The 14258-nt window shown below is 45.4% G+C and overlaps 1 protein-coding gene across 1 annotated transcript; it reads right to left on the reverse strand.

The window, feature by feature from the left end:
- Positions 1–2388: 2388 nt before the first annotated feature.
- Positions 2389–5318, reverse strand: DKK1 (dickkopf WNT signaling pathway inhibitor 1). The gene is made up of 4 exons (XM_081157877.1): positions 4865–5318; positions 4466–4628; positions 3148–3291; positions 2389–3023 (listed from the first exon to the last, which is right to left on the reverse strand). Exons 1-4 carry the CDS (start codon positions 5105–5107, stop codon positions 2770–2772), a joined length of 804 nt encoding a protein of 267 aa, XP_081014003.1. The 5' UTR covers positions 5108–5318; the 3' UTR covers positions 2389–2769.
- Between the last annotated feature and the right edge of the window lie 8940 nt (positions 5319–14258).

Genomic DNA, 14258 nt, shown 5'->3' on the forward strand with positions numbered 1-14258 from the left:
AAGTCTTCTAGCAGAACACGAAAAAGGGATGGGGGAATGACTTGTTTGTGATTTCATTTAATAATTTTAAAATCAAAGGAATTAGAGAAAGTCTACGTTTAGCTGAATGCCAGAGATTACTGCTTACTGTGAAACTGTTAGGATAAGCCTGTATTTCCCTCTTCCTCTGACACAACTTAGCAAGCGTTTAATCTTCCCTGGAACAGTGATAAGCAGGCATCTTGACATTTTGCCCATGCCGCTCCTTATGAGTAGCTACAAAAAGCATGCTTTCTGATTTTGAATTTTGCTTCAGAAATCAGCCATCATCTTATCCTATTAGTATACTGGCACAAGAACAACAACATAAAAATTCTGTAGTCACGGCACAATATTTGTTATAGCAAACGCACTGGGAACAATTGAAATGTCTCTCAGTTATCCCTTTAAATAAATTACAGGATAGCTGTTCCAACATATTGTACTCTTAAGGCAACCGGTAAAAGGAGTAAGAACCTCTCTATGTATTACATAGAATGCGACCTGCAAGATACAGCCAAAAACAAACAAAAAAACCAAGATACAGGGCAGCGTGCAGAATGCTCCCATTTGATCAAATACCTTTTGACTACATTCCCAAGTGCATATGTTTTCCATTTCAAGTAAGTTGTTTTAGAGTAAAATCATATACACATTTTAGGCAGCCACTATCTAAGATGTTGGGGAGTCCTTAAAGGATCCCCAATTTGTATTGTGCCTGACTTGCATCTTCCAGCCTCCATCACTACCTAAACTAACAAAGTATCTACAGTTTTCCTGATCTTCATTTTTCACCTTTATAATGTGCAGAATTTGTTTTTATCTCTTCCCAACATCTCAGTCTGATAGGAAGAAGAGGTGTCCCTCCTTGATCGGTTTCTCCCTCTGCCGCCCCCATCACAGGATGGGAAGAAAAGGGCCAGAGCCGTGATGGATGCACCGCGAGGTGCAGAGGCCGAGCGTCTCTGGCCACAGTGGGTTCCTGCAGAGAGGAAGGGATTCCATAACCAAGCCCTTTAAAGCTTCCCTCCTTTCCCCTCTTAAACAGAGGCCCTTCTTTCTTCTTTTTGAAGAAAGGGTTTCCTGTTTCCTCTCCTCTATTGTGTTTTATTGGAGATGGCAGGCCTTAGAATCGGCCTTCCTGGCACTTCAGAGGACAAGCACATGTAGAGAAAGAAAGTTTCTCCAGGGTGAGGAAGCTGAAACTTCCAGACAAAAGGAATGTAACAGCAGACATCCTGCCAGGCCCCTTCTCAGTGAAGAGCCAGCCACCCCGCGTGGCCCTTTGGCTGCGCCCCGAGAAACTGACCCACTTCCGGGAGAGCTAAACCAACAAACACTCAAGGGCGTCTGCGTTATTTAAGGAAGCTTGTTGATCAGTCACTGTCCTCTGGAGTGCCTTACACCCAGCACTTTGTGGTTTTGAGGTAGGCTTTAGTGTATTACAGAATAAGTGTAAATTGAGACACTTGCTTTTCCCTTCCCCAGTATTAGATTTGCCAGTATCAGAGTTGGCAGGTAAAAATGCAGAAGCCAGTCTGATTTCATCTCTGTGGGCTTTCTTTTAAACGATATGCCTGTATCCTTATTATAATCAACAGGATTCAGGTTAAGCAAAAATGGAAATACTGAACTCACCTAGCAAGAGATGAAAAGAAGATAATGAAGGAGGGCTTGTGGGTTTTATTGAATAATTATTTTTATAATCAAAGTAATTAGAACAAGTCTTCCTGGCATGGAACAGCATTTCAGATACTTCAGATTAACTGACTTGGTACAAAATCTGCATGTACTTGTTAATTGTATTTCTATACATACACAGCCTCTTCCTGCTAACTATCAAGTCCTTTGCTCTGGAATGACTTTTGTTGGAAATTTCCTTTGCTACCTATTAGTTATTAACCATTTGGGTAGATATTATTAACTTATTGGAAACTATTTTTGAAAGTAGTAATGCAAGATTCAATCTCATCCACCATGATCATTTGAGCTTGTCAATGAAGAATGCATTTTTCTTTAAAATTACTCAAAAGTTGGTCAATTTTGTCTTACATTTGGAAATATCTTTCTCTGATTATCTCTAAATATGTCACATTTCTGTCCCTGTAGAACACCCCCCCTAAGATCACAATGTCAAAATTTATCTATACTTGTAGCATTTCATGGTATTAAATGTAAAATTTTATTTCAAGGACGACTGCAGCCTAGAGAGAGATATATACGTAATCTAAGCACTGAGATAGTACATTTCAGAAAATAAGCTAGTATTTTCATGATAAATTTTCGATATCTATCATTTGTCATTCCAAAAGTTCCTTGCATTCTATATTCTAGAATTAAAAGGGGAAAGGGTTAGGCATTTAGAAAGTATAAGCTAAAATTATTTATTACAATCTAATATAGAATATTTATCAGAATCAAGATAACAATCAGTGTGTACAAAAATTTACATAACAAGATGAACAATAGACAGTGCAGCACCTTTAGAAAAAAAATAATTAAAAGTTTTGTTGCATTTACAGGTTAAGTGCCACACTGAGAATTTACAACACAGTAATTTACTGCAACCATTGACAGGAGAGTTCCATAAAGAAACAAAGCTCTTACACTCCGATTTTCAGAAGGTATTATTGGAATGCTTAACTGTAACCACAGACTTTGTACATCCTTAAGGATTGAGCTGGCAAAAGTCACAAAAGGTTCTCATAGCATATATTATATAAAGGAGTCCACTGTGTTTGGACAGCTGGCTTAGTGTCTCTGACAGGTGTGAAGCCTAGAAGAATTACTGGCTTGATGGTGATCTTTCTGTATCCGGCAAGACAGACCTTCCCCGCAGTAACAACGCTGGAATATCTCCAGCCCATGGGAGCCTTTTCTCCTGTGCTTGGTGCACACTTGACCTTCTTTGAGGACAGGTTTACAGATCTTGGACCAGAAGTGTCTAGCACAGCACAACCCTGTAGCACAATCTGATGACCGGAGACAGACAGAACCTTCTTGTCCTAGGAAAGAAGAGACAATGAGAAAAGTACACCGTCACCGCTAAAGCGGCATTATTTAAGATAATCCAAAAGACACTTCTGATGTGCTAACGATCAGAATGAGTCTTAAGGTCCCTAGACCTACCTTTGGTATGATACATTTTTGAAGACAGTGTCGTTCTTCTCGAGTACCCATCCAGGGTGCTGTGATCATTACCGAAGCTTTCAATAACGGTTTCCTCGATTTCCCCTCGGTGGAAATGATTGTGATCAGAAGGCATGCATATTCCTGAGGAAGCAGGAGGTGGTGGTTAACTCCCGAGCTGTAGTGTGTTACTGCTTACAGCTGTGACAGGGGCAGTCTGTTATGCCTGCACCAACTTGAGAGACCTCATCGCAGGGACATGATTTTAAACACAAGCCTAACTTCCTCCCTAGTGTTAGTGCAAAACTCCCCAGATGGGCAGAAGCAACAATGTGTACATTGTGCAGTCATATGCCACATCTCCAATATAGCCGCTTACAATACTTTCCTACCAACTGGGGAAGCGACAGTGAGATTTCTGGCCACTTTAATATCACCCATGGGGTGAGGAAAAGAAAATCCGTAACTTAAAACATAGTTTTTAAAAATAACTTCTCTGCCCTTGGTGCTATATGAGTACTTCCAGACTAAGTTAAGCAAATGGAAGACTAAGTTAAGCTCCCTGGAAGAATGCAATCTCACCCACCAGTTACTTTACTGTGTAATTTCTATATTACAGAGATCTAGTTAGTTCATCCTGGAGTATTACTGGGTCCTAAGGAGGCTCGCCACACTTCAGTTTATTTCTGGAGTCGTCTTTGGCTGTCTGAGCCTACCTCTTTGAGACATTAAATTTTAGGGGATCTGTGGTTGTGGGGAGGAATACTTATTTTAAGGTAGCAGGAGGTGGGGGCAGAGGGGAGGGGGGAGAAGCCAGGATGGAGGAGAGCAAGGTCTCCCTTAAGGATGGCCAGCCCAGAAAAATCGCTGTCTGCTGGCTGCCAACAGCTTCAACAGGGATCACGAGGGAGAGGCCGGACTGGCAGAGCCCTGAGAAGGCACTGTAAGAAAAATGAACAGGGCAGGTAAACAGCAAGGGCGCTTGCCTTGGTCTCTGTGCGCCACCCAACCTCCCTCCCCATCTTCTTTCTCAATTGACACCCAGGCTGACCCAGACCAGTTTTTAAGGAGGGGTCCACTCCGAGGTAAGCCGTCGTTTTACGTCACTGAGGGGCACAGAGGGAAAGAAAAGATACTCGGAGCCCTCTGTACTTTTCTCTCCGAGGTAAACCTAGTGAGGGAGCCGGTTCAGGGCAGCGTGGCGCAGCGCACCCCTCTGGAGGCGGCGCCGCAGCGGCCTCGGGGTGAGGTCTTCTCGCACCTGCAGGCGAGCAAAGGGGGGGGGGGGCGCTGGAGTCCGGGGAGCGAAGGAACTCACCGTTCTTGCAGAAGTTGCCGGGGCAGCACATGGCGTGGCGCATGCAGCGCTTCCTGCGCTTCCTGCAGGCCAGGCAGCCCTGCGCGCCCGCGCCCCCCGCGCGGCTGGGCCGCGCGCAGTACTCGTCGGCGCCGCACTCCTCGTCCTCCGCGCACGGGTAGGGCTGCGGGAAGGGGCGGGGGGGCATGACGCACCTGGGCCCCCAGGGCCCGCCTCCCTGAACCCCGGCGCTCCTCGCCGACCGTTTCTGCCCACCTGTGCAAAAGGCATTGCCGCCCACTGCTCCCAAACGCGGCGCCCGAACGCTCCGGCCCCGCGCGCGGCACGTTCTGCGCCCTTCTTCCCAGACGGCCCCTCGCCAGGGGCGCGGCGTCGCCGGGTCCCCGAGGCCCTCCTTACCTGGTAGTGGTCAATGGTCTGGTACTTGTTCGCGCCGTCGTACAGCACTCCCGGGGCCACGCTGACCGCGGAGCCTGGGTGCCCGGAGGCGCCGCCCAGCGGCGGGGGCAGGTTCTTGATGGCGTTGGAATTGAGAACCGAGTTCAAGGTGGCGCTCGCTGCCCGCGGAGGGTGGCCGCAAAGAGCCGCTGCCACCAGGGCGACCAAGACCCGAGCCGCCCCCACCGCGCCCAGGACCTTCATCTCAGAGCTCGAGGGAGACGGGGAGACCGAGAGGGAGAGAGGAAGGAGGCTGCGGCTCTGCGAGCCTGGTCCCCAGCAGGCCGTGCCTGGGGCGCGCCTGCCAGTCAGGGCTCCGGGAGCCTCCAGCGGTCCCCGGTCCGGGCTGCGGGGCGCACGGAGCTCTGCGCCGCCACCGCCACCTCGCCGCCTTTATACGGCGGCTGCGAGCGCTCGGCCCCTCCGGGGAGACAACAAAGCCGGGATGGGATTTCAAAGCTTTGGGAGGGGCTGCGAGGGGGTGTGTTTGTGTACACGGAGGGGCCTTTGACACTCCTCACCCCGCCCCTCCCTGGCGCAGTGGTTCCCCTGGACCGGCGACCTTCGGGGTGATCGTCACCCGCGCAGGGAGCGGCAGTTCTGATACGTGCGGGAGGGAGGCGGGGCTGCGGGCTGCGGGCTGCGGCGCCCTCGCCTTGCGGGGAAGTTGGGTGCCGGGGTCTGAAATCCTTCCCGAGTGGGGACCGCGGCGCTTTCTGCCAAAAGCACTTTCCCCGTCTCCCCGGCTCAGGTCCGTGCGCGCATAAATATTATTCAGTATGAAACCCCACCTGGTCAGCGACTAAGTCTCCAGCAAACCCCTCACCGGCCGCGAGCTGCTGATTAACCCTTTGGAGTCACGGTCTGCAGACGCGGGAGGAGGTTCTTGGCTTTCAGTTAGTTAAAGCCCCCTCCTTCCTTTCTCCGCTCCCCCCCCCCTTGGCCACCGCGAGAAAATTATGCAAATGGAAGGATGTTTGCACATCAAAGAGGGTTGAAAGGAAGAAGAGCTAATTCCCTTTTGATGGGAAGTTTGGAGAGGGAGGCGAGAGACTGGCATTTGGAAATGAGATCACGGGTGGAGGGAAGAGGGAAATGACCATCTGATAATCAGCCGCTTAATGGGGTGCTTTGAATCTGAGCAGCCTGGGCAGTAGATGAACTTGATTAGGCAGACGGGCGAGATCAAAGTGGCCGGAGCCCAAGGGGACCGGCCCGCAGGCGGCCGCCCTCCCCGGCCCTCCCCGGCCCTCCCCGCGGCCGGGCGCGCGGCAGGTACGCGCCGAAGGCTCGGCACCTGACTTGCTCAGGAGTGTTTCCTGCCGCAGAGCCTGCGGGCCTGTGTCTGAGCCCAGGTCAGACCTTTCCCGGACGAAGGAAGTACCCCCTCTAGGGAGGGGACAGGAGACCAGCTTGGGAAAGGAAAATATCACATGATCTCGCTTATACGTGGAATCTAAAGAACTTAATAAATTGACGAGCAGAATAGATTCAATGACATGGAAGCATAGTTGAGACTGACGAATGTCAGAGGGATGGAGGGGGGCGGGGGGTGGAGGGGGAGAGTAACCAGAGAATTTATGCGCATATATACACAACCCAAGGACACGGGCAATGGTGGGGAGGGGGACTGGGGGGGGGGACGGGTCATTGGGGAGAAAAAGGGACATCTGTAATACTTTAAACAAAAATAAAAATTATAAAAAGTTAAAAAAAAAGAATCAGAAAGAGAATTAGATGTCATTTAAATTAGTGCATAAAAATAAGAGTGCCTAAGAATGCTGTCCTGCTGATACATAGGATATTATTTTTTTGAACAAAATAAGTTTCTCCACTGGTGGCGTTCTCATTCAGCTCTTATCTTTATATTCCTGTAAGTTATTTTGCTCTCACTGTTTAACAACAACAAACTATTAAAGTCCTTGCACACCTTGTCCAATTGGAGAATTTTAATGTTTTTCACTTACTGTAAAACAGGACAATTTTATAACTTTTCTGCACATGGTTGTTACATGTAGGGCAATCGGTCTTTAAGTAGGGATAAGTTGCTCTAAAAGAAATGAATCCTAGGTAGTTTTCCCTTCCCGTCAAGCATCTTGTTTAAATAAACGTGTTTAAAATGAAAAAAAAAAAGAAAAAAAAAAAAGGCAGCAACCTGAAGGGTAGGACTAGGCTTCATCCCTGGCATTGGGCTACTCCTTAGGTTGTTGCCCTTTAGGGGGAGGGGCACAGTGAATACAAATATTTATGACATTATTCTAATTACAGTAATAATAGAAGATAAGAAAGGTATACAATTCTTTTTAAAACTGGTTGATGTGTCAGAAAATGGACAACTGCTATGCAAGTTTAGAAAAGAAAAAGGTGGTTGAATAATCACTGTTGTATATTATGTATTTTGTGCTCCCTAAACTCAACGGGATTTATAGTTACACACTGACCTGTTGTGTCTGCCACCGGAACTGTGACAAAGTATAGCCAGTTACAGTCTTCAAGTACAATAATCCTGAAGTTAAGACAGGGAGGGTATATATGTATTTTAAAGTCTGTAATGGTCTGTGTTCTGGTTTCTTGGGTTTCAGAGGTCATATTAAGAACATCTTCTAAACAATCCTTTAGTAATGCCTCTAACTACACTGATACCCTCCCATCCCAAGTTCCATCTATCCTGTGAAATCTCCTCTGGCTTATTAATAACTCTACTTGAAATTTTAACATAGGTTAAATCGCATATATTTCTTTAGGTTTTACAATAAACACATACAAGGATCTATATTTGGCCACTACTCTAGAAAGTTTGAGAACAAATTGAAAACTTGATACAAAGGGGAGGTTGTTTATATTAGCTTTTTTTTAAAAAAAGAGCCTAAGAAACAAATAAGTAAGCATACATTTTATTGAGAATCAGCAATGAACCAGGTTTCCTTTGGACAGATATGGCCCTATTTTTAGTTGACTTGAAGTTTATAAAGATGGGGAAGTATTATAGGGTAAAGGCATAAGAAATTTTAGATGCCATATTATCAAATCCTACAGTCCGTGTTAAGTTCTTAAGATGTTGAAACGTGGAGAAAGAATTCCCTGACCTTGGGAAGTGTGAAAATGTTTCTTTCTAGTCCCATTATCTTAAATATTTCTAAAAATATGCTTGTGCCACATTAAAGACCAATCTCTTTTCCTCTTTTTGCAAGATATGGTGCATGTTGATACATTTAACAAATTTAGTCCATTAGGAACTTGGATTCACAAACAAAACCATTGTCTAGGGGCATAAAAAAGTGGAACAATTTAATCAACATAAGGAAAACCTTAAAAGGGGGGGTATGTTGCATAAATCCATCTTGATTCCTGAATATGTATGGTTGTTGGGGTTTCACACTCATTAAGTTTGGGCAGAACCAGTTGAATTCAGTCAGGGGAGCTAAGCCAAGAGTAGGATTGTAAGAGCGGACTTGGCCCTACTTCCTCTGTCACTTTCCAAGTTGCTCCTGAAGTTGTCGTGATTTGAAAGCTGACAATGAATTGGTCAATATCTGCGTTCCTACTATGTGCGAAGCATGGTATTTGGCATGTGTGATAAAACATGAGGACTCTATTATCTTCAAATAACTGAGTGAGGTAAGGGGAGGGGAGGCAAGCTCACACAATATACAGGAGAGAAATTATGTAGGAAAGAGCCAGGCGAGTGTGGAGCAAGCCAACTCTTTGTTCCAAGTAGGAAAATTTACTTTTTCGGTGGAGTCTCCATCTGAAAATCCTTTCCATGCCTGAGGTTGCTCGCTGGCAATGAAAGAGCAGGATGGGTAAGGAGGTAAAGTGATGTTCATTGTTCCATCAGCAGCCAATTAAAATTCGGTGAGTTCCTACTGTAGGCAAAATTCTACCCTAGTACCTTTGGGAAGCTTTCAACCTACAAGTAGTTGGGGAAACAAATATACTTACATGGGAATGAGGTTACAATTTGTCTGAAACGGGTTCTATTTGGGCACATATTGGGTCATGGGGAGAACAGAAAAAGGTTCAGGAACCCCGACAAACAAGCCTTCGGGGGAGAGGGTTCCCATGACTCTGAGTCCCTCCTACAGCTGGTGACAGTGGTGGGAGTGGGGGCAGGTGCGTTTCGCTTATTAAACCTAGTTTATTTAATTCTGTAGGGAACCCTGGCTCCTATTTGATCTGGTTTAAATATGACCATAACTAATGCAGTAAGTTTAATATTTTGTATTAAATTTTAAAATAGGTAAAATATGTTTACCAAAGTGGAATGGAAACCTCATAACTCAGGAATGACGTGGTAATATGTGCTCTCCTCAACATTTTAAGTGCTCTATGCCAGGCATGGGACACTCATTAACCTCTTCATCCATGAGGAAGACATACAGACAAAGGCATTCCCCAGAATACTGCGGCATTTGCAAACTTTTTGTTGTTTGAGATTCTTATGTGACTGTTGCATTTTAAATTCATTCCTTCCCTCCTTTCTTTCCTCCTTTCACTTTATCTCTTCGGTAAATCAAAGGAGGCAGATCAGTTGCCATTTAATTTTACTTCGCTAGGAAAACATTGCATAAATGTCATTCCTTATGGTGAGTGTTGCCAATATTTTTGTTGGTACCAATCTTGAATTCATAGTAGGGATTTCTCCTTTGAGTTTAGCAAAAATTAAAAAAAATATATTACGACTTTCTCATTGGCCTTTAAAAGATTTTGGTCTTAATGTTCTTCATGATGTTAAAAGAGTTTTGGACCAGGCCCCTGTTACGACTCCCAGGAGGCTGGATTAGGCTGTTCTGCACTCTCAGTACACAGAGAAGGTGAGATTTGATAATGATTATGTTTGTTTGGTCAGCGGAGATGGCCAGCCCCGATAAACCAGGCTCCAGGGCAGCTTTCTAACCCAGCTCAGAAGGCTATGTTTTATATCCCACTTAAAGGAGTGGGGTATTAAAGACTAATCTGCGAATAGACCCCAGACCTAGGAACTTTTGACTAAAAGTCAGAGAGGACCTTTCCTGTTGTGCTGACATTCAGAAAGGGCCATGGTGTGTAGTTACAGGGAGTACAAAATACCCCCCCTAACATTTCCCTAAAGGGTTTGACATTTCCCACCGTGAAGATCGGCCAGCGACAACGGAAAGCAGGATGCAAGATCCTCTTGAAACTGTCTCCAAATCTAGAGAAAAATGGATTTCCTCCAGGGCACTGAGTTCCTTTACGAGGCAGGTGCTGTCCAAGGGTCATGGCCAAGAGCGGCATTGTGGCCTGCTGTCAGGAGCCTGGGGCCTGCTGGGGTGACAGCTGCTGGCTGGCTGGCAAATATGGGACCTTGGTCAAGCCCTTTAACTGAGTGTTGGTGTTGGTCTTACACACACACACGCACACACACACACACACACGCGCGCACACACACGCAGCAGGTGAGAAAGCAAGAGAGTGAGAGAAATTTTCTTTCACAAAATGGATTGTCGTGGTTTAGAGCTGACTATTTTCAAGTATTCCTGAATCTCAAGCCGACTAGTTGTAATGGGGCCTTGAGGTGGAAGAACAGAAAGGGTTGAACACACTTTAGTGTCCCCAGCCCCTGCCTTCCAGCTGCCAGGGAGTGGCCAAGGAGTAGGCAGGAAACAGAACCATCGACTCTGAGCAGGGCAGGGGGCCTGTGTAATAAGTGAAGGACTCTTCACCACCCTGAGGCCACGCGAATAACTGTCAGATGCGCTCGGGCGTAGAGAGGGGGGGAGGGAGGCAAGGGAGGAAACTCGGGGGGCAGACCCAGACCCCCCGCCCCCCCCAGCCTTGCCCTGCCCTTCATGCCCAGCCTCTAGTGCCCGCGACGCCCCAGGTGGCAGGCCCTGGGTGCCTGGCACCCGCCCAGCCTCCCGGTCTGGGGGTTCGCGCGCCCCGGGGGTGCTCCCGGCGCTGCGCTTTGGTGTCGCAGCCGCGCCAGCGCACCGGCGTGTAACACGAAGCGTCTTCAGGACTCGCTTTGATGAGCGAAGATCAAACGGCCTGGGGACCCCGGGTCTTCGTCAGACTTGAGCCCGGGTGGCATTTTCACACGCGGCCCGTTTGCCCCGCTTGCAGCAGGCTCGGGGCCCCGGGCTCCTGGGCCGCGGGCTGCGGGGACCCCCCTCCCCGGGGCGCAGGCCCCTTCGCGCCGCGGTGCCTGCTGGTGGTTTGCAGCGTCAGCTCGCGGGCGAATAAGTATAGGGCCCCCCGACTTAATTAAAGGGGGGCAGAGGAAAGGCGACGGAGGGGAAGGTTAAAGCCCCAGAGGACGTGGGGCTCCTCGGGTCTCCAGGGTCCGCGGCCCGTGGGAGAAACCCCGCTCCTCTGCTGCCCCCTGGTGGAGCTTTGGGGTCCTTCGTAGTAAGATGCACATGATTTATTCACCCCGCGTTTTACTTTTGAGAAAATTGGTTTTCCAGGCTCACTTATTGGTACATCGCATGCCTTCTCCGCCTCCTCATGCCGCAAACTGTTCTAGGTTAAACATTCTCTTGTCCTTCTTAATATTTCACGCAATACCTTGTACATAGGATGTTTATATCTTCAAAAACTAGAATTAAAATGACAGGATCTGAGATGCAGGTTCTCAGTTTATGTAGTTCTATTCGTAGTTCTACTCAAAGGCTCTACATTGCATTACCAGATAAAAATTTTAAGGCCTTCAGATTATTATAAATATCATGGGAAAATCCTAAGCCAAACAAATCTTAGGAAAGAGCGTACGTATATAACTATTTAGGGAGAATAAAATATAAGAGAATATTATTTTGATCTATTTGAATAAGCAAATAGTAATAATTTTAGGGTTTCTGGTTCAAAAAGAAGATATAAACCTATATGCTTATGTAAAATAACAGTTACAGTACACTAATGCTTCCATTTCTTTAGTTTTTTATTTGTGTATTACAGGTTATATAGAATAATAAAAAAATTATAAAACAATATACTGGAATATACTGGAAGCACAGGTCCTAGCAGAATATATGTAGCTGTTAAAATTATTATTGGCAGTTATGCAGTTATTATTTAATAATTAGTAATTCTAAACTACTCCCAAAGCTTTTCTAATAGCTCAATTTTCTTAAAAAGAAATGCTGGTAGAAAAAGGTGTTCTTCTGCCCTGGCCAGCGTGGCAGTGTGGCAGCTGGTTGGAGCATTGTTCTGTACACCAAGAAGAGGTGGGTTTGATCCCGACCAGGGCACATACCCAGGTTGTGGGTTTCATCCCAGGTTGGAGCACACGCAGGAGGTGGCTAATCAATGTTTTTCTTTCTCCCTTTCTCTCTCTGAAATCCATAAAATGATAATTTTCAAAAATGTTCTACTAAAGGATTTCTTTAAAAGAAAAAAAGGGTTCTGGAAGATGTGTGAGAATATTAATTTTAAATATTCAATTCAGTTACTATTTTTGTGTACTAAATTCTTAGCTATCAGTTGATGCTAAGTATAAAATTGTATACTATTATTTTAATATTATAATCTAAAATATATTTGGAAGAATGAGTTTAAAGTAGGAAGCAAGTAGACCTCAATGAAACTTTTCGAAATGTCATTAATGTTTTAGATTAGGCCCGGTCCACATTTTCCATTCGAGCTATGTTCCCTACCAATATCTCTGTTATCTTCTCACAATATTACCTCTGCCTAGCTGAGTGTATTTACAACAAGAAAAGCACTCTTTAAAGTAATTTCTACTTTAAACAAACAAGTGAAAAGCATTTTGCAAATATAGACAGCTTTGTAAATTCAGTTTAGTCACAAACTTACTCAGAAGGTATGAAAATGTCAGGCAGAGAATCTAATGGCTAATTAGCTTTCTATCAAAAGCACATCCTGCTACCTCCTTCTGATAATATCATTTACTATTATCATTTGCAATTGCTAATAATTTTAGAAGGGAGCTGTGGCTAGAGCTGTGAAGTCTGAAGGTCTAAAGTGTATTTTTTGTTTGTGTAGTTCCTCATTTGCAGGCAAAGTTCTAAATTCGTTTGAAAAATTACCTTACTATGGTTTTATTACTGAGATTAGTAACTTAGTAAGTAAATAACTAAATAAATGAAGCTTTCCCTTGCAAATGTGTAAGAAATAGCAGAGAAAATAGGAGAATTATTTTCTGTTTTGGTAAGCATAGAAAGTCAAGTATTAGTCAATTATGGTGCTATTTTCCCTAAAAGACTGTTAAGAACTGTGTAGGTCTGTGATTTTAAATGGTTGTGTACATTAAAATAACCCAAGAATGCATGTTAAAAATGCATATTTGCAGACTTCACTCCTAGTTCTTTTGATTGCAGAGATCTGGGGTGACCATGATGACTCCTTTTTTAACACTCTCCATTGATTCAGTGTAATACAGGTCATCCTCTGGCTAGACTTTGAAAACCACCACCACCAGTCCAGCTTTCCCCTCCCACCAGGTCTATCACCTTTCGAGCTCCAAACTCTTCACTTTCTGCCCCAGATTAAAATATAATTTCAGACTCAGTGTTCCCCAAACTTTGGGGCACACGCACATTACACATACACACATCTTCCTAGAGCCTTGCTCTGGGTTCTCATTTTGTATGTCTGTTGCAGGGCCCAGAAATAGTTCCTATTATATTTTAATGTCCCAAATGATTCAGGTGCAGATCCAGGGGTTTGGGACCGATTGCAACTTGCTCAGCATTGTTCAGACTTACTGATCAGTCACCTGTGGCCTTGGCCTGTGTTGCTCAATTTGTCACACCAAGGTCACTGGTTCCATTCCAGGGTTTGTGGTCTTGATCCTCAGTAGGGGGCGTGCAGGAGGCAGCTAGTCCATATTTCTCTGTCTCCATCTCCCTTCCTCTCTCTCTCTCTCTCTCTCTCTCTCTCTCTCTCTCTCAATAAATAAATAAATAATAAATAAATAAATAAATATAAATTTAGAAAAAGAAAAAAGAAAAAAAGCCACCTGGAGTGCTTGTGTTTCAGTAAAGCTAAAAGCAAAGCCAGTGTCCAGAGTTTCTGTTCCATGTTGCAGCCGGGTCCAGTTCAGCATCAGGCTAGCAGCAGTCCATTAGTCCCCTGTGTGTGGGGGTCCACATGGCAGTGGGCCATGTGGGCGAATACAGGAGAGTACACCCCTAGCAATAAGAGTCTCAAGAGTGTAAGAGGAACCAAGAGCACAAGAATGTAAATTCCTTTGTTCAGGGGATTAAGTATCCCAAACCTTCCCACACTTGCAGTGGCCATGCCTCTTCTGGCCAATGACCCCTGTTCCCAGGTGTGATTGACAGCAAGCACCTTAGCTAACTCCCCCCAACCCCCCAAATTTACAGAGCATGCGCTTATCTCCCCTTTGTTTCTTTCCTGTTATTAATAACTA

Source organism: Miniopterus schreibersii (assembly GCF_964146895.1).
Source record: "Miniopterus schreibersii genome assembly, chromosome: 14".
NCBI classification, from domain to species: domain Eukaryota; kingdom Metazoa; phylum Chordata; class Mammalia; order Chiroptera; family Miniopteridae; genus Miniopterus; species Miniopterus schreibersii.

Coding starts and splice junctions, on each gene's coding strand:
- DKK1 (XM_081157877.1), bottom strand. CDS start 5,107: ATGAAGGTCCTGGGCGCGGTGGGGGCGGCTCGGGTCTTGGTCGCCCTG. Junction 4,629..4,864: donor AGACCATTGACCACTACCAG/GTAAGGAGGGCC, acceptor CCCTTCCCGCAG/CCCTACCCGTGCGCGGAGGA. Junction 3,292..4,465: donor CGGCAACTTCTGCAAGAACG/GTGAGTTCCTTC, acceptor CTGCTTCCTCAG/GAATATGCATGCCTTCTGAT.